The sequence below is a fragment of the Sapajus apella genome, unplaced genomic scaffold (assembly GCF_009761245.1).
Source record: "Sapajus apella isolate SASKATOON/1434 unplaced genomic scaffold, GSC_monkey_1.0 scaffold106, whole genome shotgun sequence".
NCBI classification, from domain to species: Eukaryota; Metazoa; Chordata; class Mammalia; order Primates; family Cebidae; genus Sapajus; species Sapajus apella.
The window spans coordinates 2,798,488-2,818,471 of record NW_022437046.1 but is presented as its reverse complement, the minus strand read 5'-3'; the positions used below and the strand labels follow the sequence as shown (position 1 = coordinate 2,818,471).

Sequence of the window (19,984 nt, the reverse complement as noted above, 5' to 3'; positions counted from 1 at the left end):
TATTAACTGTGCGTAAATTTCAAGCAATACTCAGCAAAGAGCTGCAATCTAGTTTTCTTTTACTTTTTCTTTTTTTTTTTTTGAGACGAAGTCTTGTTCTGTTGCCCAGGCTGCAGTGCAGTGGCACGATCTTGGCTCACAGCATCCTCTGCTGCCCAGGTTCAAACACTCCCCTGCCTCAGCCTCCTGAGTAGCTGGAAATACAGGTACACGCCACCACACCCAGTTAAGATTTTTGTATTTTAGTAGAGACGGGGTTTCATCATGTTGGCCAGGATGGTCTCGATCTCCTGACCTCATGATCTGCCTACCTCGGCCTCCCAAAGTGCTGGGATTACAGGCATGAGCCACCGCGCCTGGCTAATAGTTTTCTTTTTCTATGAAAGCAGAGTGGAAAATTATCACCCTCTCTTTAGTAAAATGTCATTCATAATATAACAGCATCTAGTACGGATCTCTTAACACTTAGATGACAAGAATAAAGAAAAGAAGAGCCAGGCCAGGTGTGGTGGCTCATGCCTGTAATCCCAGCACTTTGGGAGGCCAAGGCAGGTGGATGGCCTGATGTCAGGAGCTCAAGACTAGCCTGGCGAATACAGTGAACCACCGCCTCTCCTGAAAAACACACAAAAAATTAGCCAGGTACGGTGGTGCACGCCTGTAATCCTAGCTACTTGGAAGGCTGAGGCAGGAGAATCACTTGAACCAGGGAGGCAGAGGTTGCAGTGAGCTGAGATTGTGCCATTGCACTCTAGACCGGGTGACAGAGCAAGACTCCGTTTCAAAAAAAAAAAGAGGAGCCTAGAGAAGCGGGAACCTATGAAGAATGACTTTAGAAAGAAGATATGAAAGTAGCAATTTCAGCTGAGTGCAGTGGCTCATGCCTGTAATTCCAGCACTTTAGGAGGCCAAGCTGGGCAGATCATGAGGTCAGGAGTTCGAGACCAGCCTGGCCCCGTCTCTACTAAAAATTCAAAAATTAGCCAGGCATGGTGGTGTGTGCCTGTAGTCCCAGCTACTCGGGAGGCTGAAGCAGAAGATCACTTGAACTTGGGAGGCGAAGGTCATAGTAAGCCAAGATGTAGTGAGCCACTGCACTCCAGCCTAGGTGACAGAGCAAGATTCTGTCTCAAAAAAAAAAAAAAGAAAGAAAGTAGCAATTTCAAGGATGTCTTTCTAAGAGAAGTAGCCATAGCTGAGACTTTCAAGAAGCTGCAAAAATCTTTACTGTTATTTTTGTTTTGTTTTGCTGAGATGGCAGTCTCACTATGTTGCCCAGGCTGGAGTGTCATTGTTATTCACAGGCACAATTATATCACACTGCAGCCCTGACTCCTGGCCTCAAGAGATCTGCCTACCTTTGTCTCCCAGATAGTTGAAATTACAGGCATGCTGGAAAAGGCTTTAGATATCAAACCAAATAGATGCAAGTCTTTGGCATACAAACCAGAAAAGCAAAAGCATTTCCTTCAAGAAAAGATTCAGCAGAATCACAGACAAGCATCTCAGCCAAAGTCTGAAAATATGATTAACATTAGATGATAGATAAGAAAACAAAAACAAAAACAAACAAAAAAGAATAAATATTAGATAAAACTATTCCTGAAATAAATATTTGTAAAAAATAAAGCAAATTTCATATTCCCAGGTCTATATTCTTAACAAGTTTATTTAAATTATCTAGCTTCTCTATCATATTAAGCTATTTTAATGTTGCTAGGGAGCAATATACATACAAGTATATATGGGAAAATTAATGACTATGACTCGTATCTCCTAAAAAAATAAGCCTTGAAGCACCTCCTATTACTTGGAGGCAGCACAGCCTATTTCTAAGAAAGTATTTCAGACCTGGAAAATAATGGCCCAAGTGCTGAAACTGCAACCTGGTTTCTTAAAATTATCCTATAAATGTAAGAATTTCCACTACCATTGTGAGCAAAAAAACTAACTAGTTAACTGAAATGGGGTTTAATTTGGTCTCAATGTTTCACTGATTATGAAAGATGTAATGCTTATTATAAAAAATTAGGATTATAAATGTATATCCCCAAATGTAACAACCTTAATTAAATGGACTGGCAATTTAACTTCAAACTGATTAAAGTGCATTTTAGAGTTACTTATTGAAATCATATATTACAAACACAAAACTACTTTTAATCTATCTTTCCATTTGAAAAATTCAGCATACACATAGAAACCTTACTTCTGCTTGTTAATTAAGTAGAGAACACACTAACCCTTTAGTTATATATATTTAAATATACACATATACACACAGTATTGGGGGACCAATTTATATATATATAACTATATACACAGTTTTATAGATAGATAGATAGATAGATAGATAGATAGATAGATAGATAGATAGATTTTTTGAGATGGAATCTCACTCTGTTGCCCAGGCTGAAGTAAAGTGTCACAATCTCAGCTCAATGTAACCTCTGCCTCCCGGGTTCAAGCAGTTCTCCCACTTCAGCCTCTCAAGTAACTGGGATTACAGGCACGCAGAACCGCACCTGGCTAATTTTTTTATTTTTTTGTAGAGCTGGGGTTTTGCCATGTGGGCCAGGCTGGTTTCAAACTCCTGACCTCAGGCAATCTGTCCACCTTGGCCTCCCAAAATGCTGGGATTACAAGTATGAGACACCCTGTCCGGCCAATTCTGTTTTTTTTAATACAATTCATGGCTTTGGATAATAAAATGCTTCAAAGTCTCATAACTCAACAGTTTTTTTTTTTTTTTTGAGACAGAGTTTCGCTAGTTAGCCAGGCTGGAATGCAAGGGCACAAACTCGGTTCATTACAACATCCGCCTCCTGGGTTCAAGTGATTCTCTTGCCTCAGCCTCCCGAGTAGCTGGGATTACAGAAACCCGCCATCACACCCAGCTAATTTTTGTATTTTTAGTAGAGACTGGGTTTTGTCATGTTGGCCAGGCTGGTCTCAAACTCCTGACCTCAGGTGATCCACCCACCTCAGCCTCCCAAAGTGCTGGGATTACAGGCATGAGCCACTGCGCCCAGCCCAGTATTTTTTTTTTAAAGTCACACAAAGCAACTTGGAAATCACTTGATTGGAGACAGTGACATCAATCAATCTGTATGTTGCTAAGCTATCAGATCTATGTATATATATGCTGTTAAGCTATCAGAGATCAAATCTTGATTTTTGCCATGTTGTGAAAGAATGGGCAACCCCAAACCTGGGGCTACTTTATACAACCAACTAAAAAGGAACTTTCATGACCTGATAGAAGCTAGCCTGGATCTGACTTCATGTCATTTCTTCTAAAGTATATCATTCTGTTCACTCTAATAAAAACTCCCCTCCCAAGAAAAAAGTCAGGGCTGTTATACTCTGCAGAAGGTCCTACTCTACATCAGGACTTTCTTACAAGGTCACAAGAATGGAACAACTACATGAATAAAAGCTTAAATATAATTTGATTTAACATTCTGTTATTTAAGCTAAGAGTTATATATATATTCTTAGTAAAGAATGTTGGGAGACTCAGGATTCTGTAGAGGGCACAATAATTGCAGTGATCCAAAGGTATTTATAAACTGAGTGTGCACTGATATTGAATTTGCCTCTTGTTAAATTCAACATGCAGAGTCATGACTTGTTCCACTGAAATGTTTTCCTGTGCCCCACACATTCAGAGGGATGGCCAGATCTGAAGTGAAGCCTGCACTGTTCCTCTAGACTCTTCTGGCTCCTGGACTCCCCAGATTTGTAGGCCATTCTGACTCCTTAAATCTCTCAGTTCTTCAGGAGGTGATGAGTTCTTCAGTAACATGAGGAAGGCTCTGAATATTGTTTCTATTCCCTCTCAATGTACCCATTTTCTTATAGTAATAGAAGTAAACTATTTATATACTTAGGTTAATGTATATGTTTGCTAAAACATCAGCATGTAATCTGACAAACTGTTATAAAGAAATACTAAAACTTGGCCGGGCGCGGCGGCTCATGCCTATAATCCCAGCACTTTGGGAGGCAGGTGGATCATGAGGTCAAGAGATCGAGACCATCCTGGTCAACATGGTGAAACCCTGTCTCTACTAAAAAATACAAAAATTAGCTGGGCGTGGTGGCATGCGCCTGTAGTCCCAGCTACTCGGGAGGCTGAGGCAGGAGAATTGCTTGAACCCAGGGGGCGGAGGTTGCGGTGAGCTGAGATCACGCCATTGCACTCCAGCCGGGGAAACACGGGCGAAACCCTTTCCAAAAAAAAAAAAAAAAGCAATATTAAAACTTAAAACAGGCCGAGGCAGATGGATCACGAGGTCAAGAGATCAAAACCATCCTGGCCAATACGGTGAAGCCCCGTCTCTATTAAAAATACAAAAAATTAGCTGGGCATGGTGGCTTGCAACTGTAGTCCCAGCTGCTCAGGAGGCTAAGGCAGGAAAATCACTTGAACCCAGGAGGTAGAGGTTGCAGTGAACCGAGATTGCGCCATTGCACTCCAGCCTGGTGACAGAGTGAGACTTTGTCTCAAAAAAAAAAAAAAAAATCAGCCAACCAACCAAACAAACACAAAAAACAAAAAACTTAGAATTTGGGCTGGGCGAAGTGGCTCATACCTGTAATCCCAGCACTATCGGAGGCTAAGGTAGGCAGATCACTTGAGGTCAATTTAAGATCAGCCTGGTCAACACAGCGAAATCCCATCTCTACTAAAAAACACAAAACGTAGCTGGGTGTGGTGGTGCATGCCTGTGATTGCAGCTATTTAGGAGGCTGAGGCACAAGGATCGCTTGAGCCCGGGATGGGAAGGGTTGCAGTGAGCTGAGCTGGTATCACTGCACTCCAGCCTCGGCCACAAGCAAGACTCTGTCTCAAAAAAAAAGAAAAAAACAGGAAAAGAAAAAAAGGCAAGGCACAGTGGCTCACACCTGTAATCCCAACACTTTCAGAGGCTGAGGTGGGTGGATCACCTGGGCCAGGAGTTTGAAACCAGCCTGACCAATATGGTGAAACCCCATCTCTACTAAAAATATAAAATTTACCTGGGCATGGTGGTGTGTGCCTATAGTCCCAGCTACTTGGGAGGCAGAGGTTACACAGTGCCAAGATTGCGACATTGCACTCTAGCCTGGGTGACAGAGCAAGACTCCGTCTAAAGAAAAAAAAAAAGCTAAGCTGGGTGCGGTGGCTCACGCCTATAATCGCAGCATTTTGGGAAGCCGAGGTGGGCGGATCACCTGAGGTCAGGAATTCGAGACCAGCCTGGCCAACATGGTGAAACCCTGTCTCTATTAGAAAAAAAAAGAAAAAATAAAGCTTAAAGCTTGATTTCCACACACAAGTTACTCACAATGTACACAGAGTTAAAAATACCATAAGTAGAAGGCAATACATAATTAATTCCTAAATGAGTGGTACAGACAATATGTATTATGGTTCCAGAAGAGGGATCAAGGAATTATTTGGGAATATTATTATATCTTTAAAAAATATCCAAATTTGTAAAATAAGAATAGCATACTTATCTACTTATCCCCTTTTTAATATTCCAATTAAGTATAAAACGTATCTAAAATATATATTTTCCCTGCAAAAGTCAGTTACAAAGGGAAGATATTCTCACTCTATCTCTGTAATCTGATATTAACAGGTTATATGGCTAATCCATTTTTAAAACATGAAGTGTAATTTAAATCTATGAGAATCATAAAGCTCTATCTATAACGTCTGATGATGCAGCCGTTAACCATCCAGCTTTTATGGTCCCCTCAGCCAGAAGACGAATATGAGAAAATGTAGGCACACCTCCTTCTCTCTTACTCTATGTCCCAGCACACAAGTATATGATTTCCTGGGGAGGCTTTTTTTTTCCTTTATCAATTGTGGAAAACAACTGATAAAGCTGGGATTACAGGCATGCACCACTGCACCCAGCTAAAAAAGGCTTTAGATATCAAACCAATTGTGTAAGACAGTTCAAGATAGCAATAAAAAGACTGTATGGCAAAGGAATTTCTAGTCCTTTGGGAAATGGCAGCTCATCAAAATGCCCATCTGGGAGGATTATTTGTATGTCTGTAAATAGCTAGCTTCTGTTTCTACCTTTTCAGTGATTCATCTCTGGGGATCATTAGAGAAGCCTTTTGGAGAAACCACACTTCATACCTCCTTTGTGACCTTTGAAGGTCACCACGCAGCTAGCATCTTCAGCTGACCATATCTTCAGCTGGGCATCCATTCCCCCACTCAGAACCACAAGGCCTGAGGGGAAAAACCTGCAACAATTCACATCAAACACATGTCCTTCCAATACTCTCTGGAAAAACAAAAGAAAATTCCATGCTAGTTCTCTTGTCCATCCCTGATGTTCTCTTACCTCCCATACTCTGGTCCCTGATATGAAATACCTACTTGCTAAACCCACATGCTAGGTTTTAAGACTAAGGATATCCAAAGGATCTCTTAAATTATTTGTCTAACAGATAGTGTTCCCTTTCCTGGAATTCAGCTATAGAGGTTATAGAATTGAATTCCATGTAAAAACACCCCAGAACCTAGCTTAAAAAAAAAAAAAAAGAATTCCACGACTCTCACAGCCATCTCTAGGTCTAGTTATAAGAACAAAGAGCTGAGGTGGCTTGGAGACTTTTTACTCATCTGTGTTTAAAATCCTTTGTAAAGGTTGGAGGCTCAGCCAGAGATTCAGTCTAACAGCTAAGCTATTGTGTCTTGGAAACTGATCACTGAAAGCAACAAGGGCACACCCACTTAGACGTTCCCTGGCCTGACTCCTTAACTGCTCCAGCCCCACTCTGTTTTGCCAAATCCCTAAGCTTGAGAATGGTTCTCCAATTAACAGATGGGAGGCCAGGAGCGGTGGCTCACACCTGTAATCCCAGCACTTTGGGAGGCCAAGGCGGGCAGATCACTTGAGGTAAGGCATTCAAGACCAGCCTGGCCAAAATGTCGCAAGCCCATCTGTACTAAAAACACAAAAATTAGACGTGTGGTGGCACATGCCTGTAATCCCAGCTACTCAGGAGGCTGAGGCCCACGAATCACTTGAACCCAGAAGGCAGAGGTTGCAGTGAGCTGAGATTGCACCACTGCACTCCAGCCTGGGCGACAGAGTAAGACTCTGTCTCAAAAAAAACAAACAAAAAAACACACAAATGGGAGAAAAGAGATCAACTGACATGCAGAGTGGCCCCACATTTTTAGAATAGGCCATTCTTCCTTCCATGTCACAGTCCAAGGCTTCTCAGACCACCCTTTGTGTGTAAGACCCTAAATGCATATCCAAATTATTTACTCTGAGTTCTCCATTGGAAGCCTGCCAGATTTTCATGGTTCCATCAGTACTAGAAGACACACCAAGACCTCCTCCACTGGAAATGTCCAGGCATGTTATCTGTTCAAAGACAAAACAATGTGTTAGAAGTAATGAAATACTCTTATTCCCTTGAAATATGTTATAAACCTCCCTTGTTTCACTCTTCCAAGACTTCTTCAAGCCTGTGTTTCCCAAGAAAAGGACTTGTGTTTGATGTAAAGGTTGAGTTATCATCACCAACCTCCCAAGAAGGCTGAAGTAAACACCTTCAAACAAAAAGATATTCCTCTAATCATCTGTAGTCTCCTGCTTCAGCTAAAAAGTTTTCCCTATTCCCATTTCATCTCCATAGTTTCATGTGTTGCTATTTTATTTATTTATTTTTGTGACAGTTTTACTACCATCACCCAGGCTGGAGTGCAACCGCCTGATCTCAGCTCACTGCAACCTCTACCTCCCAGGCTCAAGCAATTCTCCTGCCTCAGCCTCCTGAGTAGCTGGGACTACAGGTGCACACCACTGTAGCTGGCTAATTTTTGTGTTTTTTTTGTAGAGACAGGGTTTTGCCATGTTGCCCAAATTAGTCTCAAACTCCTGAACTCAAGTGATCCTCCTATCTCAGCCTCCCAGAGTGCTGGGATTATGGGCATAAACCACCACGCTCAGCCCTGCTATTTTATTTTAAAATTAAGACTAGGCGCAGTGGCTCACACCTATGTAATCCCAACACTCTGGGAGGCCAAGGCAGGAGGATCACTTGAGCCTAGGAGTTCGAGATCAGCCTGGGCAACATAATGAGACCCTATCTCTACAAAAACAATTTAAAGTAAATATAAAAAGTAAAAAGAAAATTAAGATACCTCTCCTAATTCTTAGAAAGCCACTTACACAAAAAATAATGTTCTAAGATGCACCAGGAGGATTCAAGGAAGAGCAAAGATATTTCCACATATATCTATATATAGGTATATCTATAGAAAATATAGAGATATAGATCTTCCAGAATAAAGAATAGAGAAATTTCAGTCACTTTTTGTTTTCCAAATTCATTTTAACTCATTCATTCTTTCTTTCCTTTCCTCCTTCCTTTCTTTCTCTTTCTTTCTTTTCCTTTCCTTTCCTTTTCCCTCTTCCCTTCCCTCTTCCCTTCCCTTCCCTTTCTTTTCTTTTCTTTTCCTTTCTTTTCTTTTTTCTTTTCTTTTCTTTTCTTTTCTTTCCTTCTTTTAAGACAGGGTCTCACTCTGTTACTCAGGCTGAAGTGCAGTGGTATGATTACAACTCAGTGCAGCCTCAACCTCTCAGGAACAAGTGATCCTCCTGCCTCAGCCTCCCAAGTAGCTGAGATTACAAACATGGGCTGCCATGTACAGCTAATTTTTAAACTTTTTTTCTTTTCGGAGAGATGGGGTTCCCCTATGTTGCTCATGCTGGTCTTGAACTCCTGGGATCAAGCAATCCTCCTGCCTCAGCCTCCCAAAGTGCTAAGATCACAGGCGTGCGCCACCACACCCAGCCTCACTTTTATAATTTCAGTATCAGCAATCACTTCACATATAGGCCATGATCAGAATAACAAATCTTTTATACAAATGCATACAAGTACCCTTTTATTAAAAAACAACCAGCTGCAAATGCTCCGGAAATGTGAGACCAAGACATTTAATTCCAGACACATTCCCAGCAACAATAATTCCCACATAAGTTATTAAGAAAAAAGTAGGAACTTTGGCTTTAATTATCCAACTTTGTATTTCACTTTGTTCTATGCCAATTAAGCCATAATGAATAAGTTTGGCAAGAACTAGAAGGATATATCCACCAACTCTAACATTGTCTAAGACTTTTCTTCTTTATTTTGCTTCCTCAGAATAAAAGGACTGCTAACTTCTAGTGGATCCCTTACTTATAGCAACATACTTCAAATTCTTTCCTGATACAGGTGGCATCTATCCAACTGCTTGCTAGTAGGCAGTGGACACCTAGGCTACAGTGGACACCTCAAACTGAACATGTCCAAACAGAACTTTTATTTCCCCTGCCCCATCCCAATACAACTGCTCCTCCTCCAATTAGTAAATGGAACACAATTTACCTGCTTCTCAGGCCAAAATTTTTTGAATCATCCTAACTCCTCATTTTCTCTCATACCTAACATCCAAGTCATCAGCAAGTCGTGTCTGGTCCCACACCTCTAGAATGTAAGCTCTACAAGGGCAGTTTCATTCATTTTATTCAGTGCCCAGAAGAATAGCTGAAATATAGTAGGTGATGAATAAATGGATGAATCATCTTTCAGTAAGCTCAAATAAAAAGAGAATAAGAAATAGAAAAGGAGCATAGTTAATTTTTGTTTGTTTATTTGTTTTTCAGACATGGTCTTGCTCTGTCACCCAGGCTGGAGTGCAATGGCACAATCAGCTCACTGAAGCCTTGACCTCCTAAGCAATTCTTCCATCTCAGCCACCCAAGTAGCTGGGACTACAGGCACACATTACCACATCCAGCTAATTTTGTTTGTTTGTTTATTTATTTTTTTGAGTCAGAGTCTTGCTCAGTCACCCAGGCTGAAGTGCAGTAGCATGATAACGGTTCAATGCAAACTCTGCCTCCTGGGTTCAAGTGATTCTTGTGCCTTAGTCTCTGAAGTAGCTGGGAGTACAGTTGTGTGCAACTACGCCCAGCTAATTTTTGTATTTTTAGTAGAGATGGGTTTGTGCCATGATGCCCAGGCTGGTCTTGAACTCCTGGCCTCAACTGATCTGCCTACCTCAGCCACCCAAAGTGCTGGGATTACAGGTGTGAGCCACCACACCCAGCCTATTTTGTTTATTTTTTTTGTAGAGATGAGGTCTCACTATGTTGCCTGAGCTGCTCTTGAACTCCTGAACTCAAGTGATCCTCCCACCTTGGCCTCCCAGAGTTCTGGTTACACCCAGAGTGCTGAGCCACCATGCCTAGCCTGTTAATGATTTTTAAAATGACTTATTTCCCAAAAGGTGAGTGGCTTTCCCAACTCTCCCAGAGGTTAATCGCCTCCTCCCTCAGTGAAAGCAGAAAATAATAAAAAATGATGTATAAAGTCCAGGCATAGTGGCTTATACCTATAATCCCAGCACTTTGGGAAGCCAAGGAGAGAGGACCGCTTAAAGCCAGAAGTTTAAGAACAGCCTGGGCAACAGAGTGGGATTCCACCTCTACAAAAAATAAGAATAAAAATTTTTAGGCCAGGTGCAGTGGCTCACACCTGTAATCCCAGCACTTCCAGAGGCCGAGACGGGTGGATCACTTGAGGTCAGGAGTTCAAGACCAGCCTGGCCAACATAGTGAAACCCTGTCTCTACTAAAAATACAAAAATTATCCAGGTGTGGTAGTGGGAGCCTGTAATCCCAGCTACTCAGGAGACTGAGGGAGGAGAATCGCTTGAACCCAGGAGGCAGAGGCAGAGATTGCAAGAAACTGAGAATGTGCCACTGCACTCCAGGATGGGGGACAGAGTGAGACTCCATCTAAAAAAAATAATCCAGGTATGGTACATGAACCTCACAGTTCTAGCTACCCAGGGGGCTGAGGTGGGAGGATCATTTGAGCCTAAGGGTTCAAGGCTAGAGTGAGCTATGATTGTACCACTGTACTATCTGGAATTGCCAAGGACCTAAAATAGCCAAAACAATTTTGAGAAAGAGAAACAAATTTGAAGGACTTACACTTCCTATTTTATGATTTATTATAAAATTGCAGAGATCAAAACAATGTAGTTTTGGTATACAGAGACTAGAGAAAGGAAGAGAATAGAGAGCACATAAATAGAATCACACATATATGGATAATTGATTTTTGATAAAGGTACAAAGGCAATGCAGTAGAGAAAGAATAGTCTTTTCAACAAATTGATTTTTGATAAAGGGAGACAGACTGAGATCCTATCTCATTTTTTTAAAATGATACATAAAGATCTACATTTTATCTTAACTAAAATAGATAAACATACATTAAAATTCACTAACTTTTCGTTAGTCCACTGATTATTACAAGGGCCTTGGCTTTCTTGTAATAAAATATTACCAAAAGGCACAATTTACAATTTCCAGTTTCTTTAAAGCAAGGCAAATCTTTACTCACACTTTCAAAGCAATCTAAGAGCAAAAATTCAACTAGGGTTGCTTTTTGTTTTAATTTTTTCCTGAACATTTTGCATTTATCTTGCCCATGCATGCTATCAAAGCAGTTTTAAAAAAAATCATCTTTATCACATCTTTACAAAGCAATAAACTTAGTTTTTGTTTTTTGGGTTTTTCTTGAGCCAGAGTCTCTTATCCAAGCTGGAGTACAGTGGCACAATCATAGCTCACCAAAGCCTTGAACTCCTGAGCTCGAACAATTCCTCTCACCTCAGCCACCAGACTAGCTGGGACTACAGGTGTGCATCACCATACCTGGCTAATTTTTAATTTTTTTTATAGAGATGAGGTCTCACTATGTTGTCCAGGCTGGTTTTGAACTCTTGAGCTGAAGTGATCCTCCTGCTTAGGTCTCCCTAAGTGCTAGGATTATAAGCATGAGCCATCATGAGCCATCACGCCCATGTTTAGTTTTTTTTTTAATTTTTTTTATTTTTTTTGGAGACGGCATTTCACTCTTGTTGCCCAGGCTGGAGCGTAATGGTGCAATCTGGCTCACTGCCACCTCCACCTCCTGGGTTCAAGCGATTCTCCTACCTTACCCTCCGAGTAGCTGTGATTACAGGCACATGCCACCATACCTAGCTAATTTTCGTATTTTTAGTAGAGACAGGGTTTCATCATGTTGTCCAGGCTCGTCTCGAACTCCTGACCTCAGGTGATCTACCCACCTCAGCCTCCCAGCATGCTGGGATTACAGGTGTGAGCCACCGTGCCTGGCCTAGTTTTCAAGTAAATAATTGCTCTCTGATTTTCACATTCATATTTTATTGATTTAACATAATATTTAATTAATTTATATAATTCCAAAAATAACATAACTGGCATTAAAACTGACTCTTGATAAACATTCAACCTAACAGTACGTTTTACATAGGAAATGCAGAGCAACAACTGACTCTATATATCAGTTAAGTGGAGATGCATTAGAACACACCCAAAGCCTTAGAATTCCCACACCCTATGACGCTGAAATTCCACTTTTACAAATATATTCTAATTTCTTCCTATCTTTGGGAGCAAAACTTTAGCTATAAGTATATTCATAAAAATACAAAATCACAAAACTGGAAACACCTGAATGTCCAGTAATACAAAACTGGAAAATTATAGTAAACTAATCAACAGAATATCATACAGCTCTTAGAAGAATACATCAAAGATAGTATAGAATAATGAACATACAATTAAGTATTAAAAAGCAAGCTATAAAATAGCATGTAGGGTAAAAACCCATTTTGGTAAAATATTTAAGGAAAAGACAGAGTATTAAGTAAAATGATGATATATAGAGTTGCCATGGTGCTGGCTCATAGCAGGCCATCAATAAATGTGAGCTTTACTACTATGATTATTATTTAAAAGGGATATACAGCAAAAGTTCCTAATAGTTATCTTTAGAATATAGAAATATGAGTGATTCTCACTTTTTTTTCACATCCTAAATTTTCATCACTAAGTATGTATTTGTTTTGTAATAAGGATAAAAAATAGCTTTTTCTTTTCTTTTTTTTTTTTTTTTTTTTTGGGTGAGACAGTGTCTCATTATGTTGCCCCAGCTGGAGGACAGTGGCGTGATCATGGCTCACTGCAGCCTCAACCTCCTGGGTTCAAGCAATCCTCCTACCTCAGCCTCTGGAGTAGCTGGGACTACAGGCATGTGACACCATGTCTGGCTAATTGTTGTATTTTTTTGTAGAGACAGAGATTCACCATGTTGCTCAGGCTGGCCTTTAACTCCTGAGCTCAAGCGATCCACCCACCTCAGCCTCCCAACGTGCTGGGATTACAGGCGTAAGCCACTGTGCCCGGCCAAAAATAGCTCTTTTAAAAACGTACCACACAGTAAGAAGTGAATGGCTTCAATATAATCAGTTTATCCACCAATTTCTCACTTCTGCTTCCAAGAAGCCCATGGTAGTAGAAAAGGCTTTATTACAATGACCTTTGAAAATTACTCCTCAATGTGGTATATTTGAAATTTTGAGAAAATGTTCCTGTCCTTTAGGAAAAGGAATATAATATGAGCAGCAGCAATATTATGTAAGCATCAACTATTACAAATTTATTTTTATTTATTTATGTTTTGGAGACAGAGTCCAGGCTGCAGTACAGTGGCACAATCACAGCTCACTGCAGCCTCCAACTCCTGAACTCAAACAGTTCTCCCACCTCAGCCCCCTGAGTAGCTAGGACTACAACTATGTACCACCATGCCCAGCTAATTTTTATTTTTTTGTGGAGACAGAGTTCCACTCTGTTGCCAGGGTTGGTCTCAAGCTCTTGGCCTCAAGTGATCCTCCTGCCTCTGCCTTCCAAAGGGCTGGGATTGCAGGTGTGAGTCACTGCACCTAGCCAAGCATCAAGTATTATATAATTATATGAAAGCTGGTAACTCTCCTAAAACATATATAAGGAAACTTCATATAATCTCTAAGATTACCAGTGAGTAGATTTGAACACATATTCTATGTGGACTTGAGTACCAGTTTTGCCAAACATGTACTTCACCAAACATGTATCATCTTACAACGCAAAGTAAATGAAAGACATATTAATTATGAATATGTTTATGGCACTAAACAAGCAAAAGGAAAAAATAACAGGCTATTATATTTTTTCTTCTTTTTTTTTCAAAATACTTACACTCTTTGTATGAATTCTGGAAAAAGTAGTATATGGTGCCAAAAACTTAGAAGATGTACTTTCCTTTGGACATGAAATATGAATGCTTTTCTAAACAAAGAAGAAAAAAATGAGAATTGTCAGTAAAACTTCTCCAATATATTATAATTAAAGCCTCTTAAAGAAAACATTAGGACTACAGGACATTCTTCTCAGTGTATCCTCTCTCATCCTCCTTTCCCACCCCACTGAACTATCCCTCCCACATAGATCAACAGTCCTTTTAAACTGTTGAGGGCTACAGTGTAATTTGGTATTGCTAGGATGCCACTATCTTTTTGTGTTCAAAATAAATTGCTCCACAGAAGACAGACACCAATAAATATGATACAACCAACAAGCATTAGAGCATTATTTTTAGAAGAAAATCTAGTACCAATACTTGCAGTTAGCAGTGGGACAAGGAACAGGATCAGCAGAAGAGGACATAAAGAGATGTAAGAAAACTAAGTATCAGCTCCCAAGCCTAGGTCTTAAAAGACAAGTCTAAAAGTAAACTTGCGGCCTATAAGAACTTTTAGAAAGTATCATTGGCCATTGGTGATAAACAAACAAACAAACAAAAGAATGTCAGACTACTGACAGTTACAATGTCAGAGGAAATTGGTAAAGTAAATTATGGTATACCCACAAAGTGTATACGCCTGGGTCAGGCTTGCAGTGCCTATTCCCACCGAAGACTTAAACTGACTGTAGATGTTCACAGACTGTTTATTGTAACACAACTATATTTAGATGCCTCATGTGTTCTACCTAGTCATTATCACCTGTCTTTCAGTTACTGTGGGAAGATAACACTGGTGGCATATTAGGAAAGTATACCTAGAACTAGATGTTAGATTCAGGAGACATGACTTACCAAGGGCTATATGTAACCATTTTAGGTAAGAATGTTGGCATTTCAAGGTAGCATATGTAGAGGTAAAAAAAGGCTTGGTAAACCCTTCCTCAAGGATTCTTGCAATATGACAGTCCCTTACTCTAACCAGCATAACACCAATACTATTACCTAAATATAGATCTCCTATAAGGAGCTGAGGAGCTGTACTCACCAAAGGACCCCTAACCTTTTATCTCTTCTGCAGTAGTACTTCAAAGTCTCTGGTAATTCTTTAGGACAATGAAAATGTCTTCAGGAATAAAAATTTTCTGAACCTCTTTATAACAAACTAGCACTGGTCCTCACGGTTCATTAGAAAGAATGGTTTCAAAGTCAAAATATTCTCATCACTGAAAATATGCTCGTTACAGATCATCTACTCCTTAAAATGACAATTACATTATCTACACAAACAGCACTTTCTTAGCCAGCATATCCATGCCTGGCTGCCTGCAGGCCTTTCATTAAATGAGTTTTTGCTTCTAACTACGTGACAAAGCCCATATAGCTGCAAGAGTGCTGGCCTGGATTTGGAACTGCCTCTTGTACCAGAAACTAAAGTGTCAGCTAAATTCTCTTGGCTGAATATTCATACTAGCATGGATGCAAGGAGCTTCAAAAGCTTTGTGTTTGGGCCTCTGTAAGAATTAGGTTTGCTCTCAGAAGACTTCATTTCTTTGGAGCTATGTGACAGATTTCAATAATCAGTACTTTTCTCCTACTTTGCAATCTTGAAAATCAACCTTTAATCCATAAACAGACTACAAAGGAAGATAAATGTTAAAATATCTTCCAACATTAGCAGTGGGCAATCATGCTGTTAATGAAAATATTTTAAAGAAAAACAGCAAGAGAGATGAAAACAGACAAAATCTAAGGGGAAAAAGTGTGAGTATGCTGCACCAAGATAAAATTCTAAGTCAAACTTCTTTTATCCTCCAGGGTTAGATAGTTAAGCATAATGGCAGATTGACTGTTTAAGAGAACAATGTAGCAATATCAAATAGCAAAGTGACTCATGACAGTTAGGAAACAAATGAATGTGCAACTATAAGCACTTACTGTCTGAACCCACCCAGCAGGTTCACAGCAAAAATTAGCAACCATGTTTGAAGTGATAAGGACTGTATCCAGGTCTGAGTATGAAGGGACGAAAGAAGTCAGCACCCAAGCTGTGTCAAAATACCTGGGAAAAACGTAGACTTGCATGGTAGTGCTAAACTTGGAATCAACAGAACTGGGTTTCAATTCCAGCCCACAGTCTGATTTTGATTATTAGAAATTAATTAACCTCTCTGAGTCTGTTTGCTTATCTGCAAAATGGAAATTTAAAGTGCCAATCCCACAGGATTGTTATGGTAAACAACCAAAACTAACTTTTGTAGTATTTTACAGATTTATCCACATGCAGTCTCACTCCCCATTAACCATTCTATGAGGTAGAATAGGCTCTCAGCTTTATTGATGAGGAATTGAGACTCAGAGGACTAAGTTATTTGTCCAGAATCACAAAGCTAGTAAGCGTCAGAGTTAACTAAGACTTAGATCTTCTGACACCTATAATACCCACAGCTGTTTATGAAAAACAAGTATAAAATATGAAATAACATGTAGCCTACTATCTGGCCCAAAGAGAGTAATGAATGAACATTTGCCAAAAATCTTATGTAAAAAAAAAAGCATTCTCTGTTCTTGTCAGTATACCCAAAATATTTTTTATAACTAAAAAGTTTAATTACACAAAAAATGAAAAATGAAAAAAAAAGCTGGTCCACCCTTTGGGAATCATCTCACCAGAGCATACCGACTGCAGCAGTCAGAATGAGTAGGGAGAGGCAAATCATGGGTTCTCCAACACTGCTTACCCATCTACTCACCTCAAAGACAAACAAGAAAAACTGTTCATGTAGGCTCTTCATCAAGGCCTCACCAGATACAGATTATACTATGTTGTTCAGTATAATAGGTAACAGCCGTATCAGGCAACTGAGAACTACTTGGATACAGGCATCTCTGTTTTCAACTGTATATTTTATAAAATCTAAATACAGATCAAGTATTTCTAATAAAAATTAGAATCTGAACTGAGATAAGCTGTAAAAGTAAAATATACATGGGGTTTTGAAGACTTAAGAAAAAGGAATGTAAAATATCTCTAATAATTTTTAATATTATTTATAGGTTGAAATAATGTTTTAGATATACTAGGTTAGATCAACTATATTATTAAAATCAATTTCCCTGTAATCCCAGCACTTTTGGAGGACGAGGCGGGTGAATCATGAGGTCAGGAGTTCGAGACCACCCTGGCCAAGATGGTGAAACCTCGTCTCTACTAAAAATACAAAAATTAGCCAGGCACGCTGGCAGGCACCTGTAATCCCAGCTATTTGGGAAGTTGAGGTAGGAGAATCGCTTTAATCTGGGAGGCGGAGGTTGCAGTGAGCCGACATCATGCCATTGCACTCTAGCTGTACAACAGAGCAAGTCTCCATCTCAAAAAAAAAAAAAAAATCAATTTTGCCTGGATGTGATAACACATGCCTGTAATCCCAGCACTTTGGGAGGCTGAGGCAGGTGGATTGCCTGAAGTCAGGAGTTTGAGACCAGCCTGGCCAACATGGTGAAACCTTGTCTCCACTAAAAATACAAAAAATTAGCCAGGTGTGGTGGCGGACGCCTGTAATCACTGCTACTAGGGAGGCTAAGGCAGGAGAATCACTTGAACCCAGGAGGCAGAGGTTGCAGTGAGCCAAGATAGTGCCATTGCGCTCCAGCCTGGGCAACAGAGCAAGACTCCGTCTCAAAAAAACAAAAACAAACAAACAAACAAACAAAAAAATCCATTTCATCATTTATTTTTTTCTCTATAATGTGGCTACTAGAAAATTTTAAATTACACATGCATCTTGCATTATAAGAGCTAATATAAGAGAAGTAAGAGGAAGTCTGATTGCACTTAAAAGTATATGATAAGGGCCGGGCGCCATGGCTCACACCTGTAATCCCAGCACTTTGGGAGGCTGAGGCGGGTGGATCACGAAGTCAAGAGATCGAGACCATCCTGGTCAACATGGTGAAACCCCGTCTCTACTAAAAATACAAAAAATTAGCTGGGCATGGTGGCGCGTGCCTGTAACCCCAGCTACTTAGGAGACTGAGGCAGGAGAATTGCCTGAACCCAGGAGGCGGAGGTTGCGGTGAGCCGAGATCACGCCATTGCACTCCAGCCTGGGTAACAAGAGCAAAACTCTTGTCTCCAAAAAAAAAAAAAAAAAGTATATGATATATGTAACTGGCCAGGTGTGGTGGCTCACGCCTGTAATACCAGCACTCTGGGAGGCAGAGGTGGGTGGATCACCAGAGGTCAGGAGTTTGAGACCAACCTGAACAACAAGGAAAAACCCCATCTCTACTAAAACTACAAAATTAGCTGGGCATGGTGACGCATGCCTGTAATCCCAACTACTCAGGAGGCTGAGGCAGGAGAATCGCTTGACCCTGGGAGGCGGAGGTTGTGGTGAGCCAAGATCATCCCATTGCACTCCAGCCTGGGCAACAAGAGCAAAACTCCATCTCAAAAAAAAAAAAAAGTATATGTAACTACAAGAGAAAAAGAAAACTACTGACACTCATAGGCCGTAAAAACTATAATTCTTATACAAATGAAGTATAGATACACAGATAAACAGATAACAGTATAAATATCTAAAGTAGATGCATGGGTACTACTGGTTTTAGATATCATGCCATGGAGAAGACATAAAAACATACCTTGCTTATTTCATTCACAATAAATCCTTCTGAAGCTGTAACCTCTGGAATGCCATCTAGGCCAATTCCTTGACAAGTTAGGCTGCCATACAAAGACGGTTTCCCTGTATGGTACAAAAGAAGCATGTCCCAAAAAATAAGAATTTAGTATTTTTCTCTTTGAAGACCCAATTCAGGCATCTGTATAAAATAGTACACCCGTAAAATTGGCCCATGAATGAAAAACAGGTATCTGTGTTAAAAGTCAGGTGAAGTGGAAAGAGAATTAGATTAGATATCTTAGTCTGTTTAGTGTTGCTATAAAGGAATACCAGAGGCTGGGTCATTTATAGAGGAAAAAGGTTTTATTTGGCTCACGGTTCTGCAGACTGTACAAGAAGCATGGCACCAGCATCTGCTTCTGATCAGAGCCTCAGGCTGCTTCCATTCATGGCAGAAGGAGAAGGGAAGCCAGTGTGTGCAGAGATCACATGGTGAGAGAGGAAGTAAGAGAGGGGAGGGAGATGCCAGGATCTTTTTAACAATCAGCTTTCTCAGGAAAGAACAGATGGAGAACTCAGTCTCTCTCACTCCCCAGGAAGGACATTAATCTATTCACGAGGGGTCTGCCCCCCTGACCCAAACACCCCCCATTAGGCTCTACCTCCAACACTGCTTTAATAGTATGTATGGGCAAGATAAATGCAAAATGTTAGGGAAAAGATCTTAAAAAAAAAAACCCCAGTTGGAAGTTTTGCTCTCAGATTGTCTTTTTAGTGTAAGTAAAGAGTTTGCCTTACTTTAAAGAAACTGTGCCTTTTGGTTATGGTGTATTACAAGAAAGCCAAGGTCCTTGTAATAATCAGTGGACTAATGAAAAGATGGTGAATTTTAATATTATGTTTATATATTTTAGTTAAAATAAAATGTAAATCTTTATTATTATTTTTTTTTTCATTGAGACAGGGTCTCGCTCTGTCTCTTAGGCTGGAGTATCAAGTGGCACAATCATAGCTCAAGCAGTTAGAACAGGATTTTTGAACATAATTAAATACAATAAAATAGGTTAAATAAAATATAGTATTTTCCTTGAATTTTTATGTTTAATATAATTATATATTTTTATTATAATATATAATTAATATAACTAGCTGTAATTATATAATATAAA

The 19,984-nt window shown here is 39.9% G+C and overlaps 1 protein-coding gene across 5 annotated transcripts in view; it reads right to left on the bottom strand.

Annotated features, from left to right (window-relative positions):
- Window positions 1–19,984, bottom strand: part of PAAF1 (proteasomal ATPase associated factor 1) — a 46,577-nt gene that overhangs the window by 21,965 nt on the left and 4,628 nt on the right. For 4 of the 5 annotated variants that reach the window (XM_032259029.1, XM_032259031.1, XM_032259030.1 and 1 more), the window contains exons 3-6: window positions 18,835–18,938; window positions 14,142–14,231; window positions 7,296–7,394; window positions 6,149–6,299 (exon numbers count right to left, since the gene is read on the bottom strand). In XM_032259029.1, the coding sequence (XP_032114920.1) occupies window positions 6,149–6,299; window positions 7,296–7,394; window positions 14,142–14,231; window positions 18,835–18,938 (444 nt within the window). Of the gene's footprint in view, window positions 1–6,148; window positions 6,300–7,295; window positions 7,395–14,141; window positions 14,232–16,122; window positions 16,247–18,834; window positions 18,939–19,984 lie in introns of those variants that run through there. The other variant, XM_032259033.1, reaches the window with a different exon arrangement.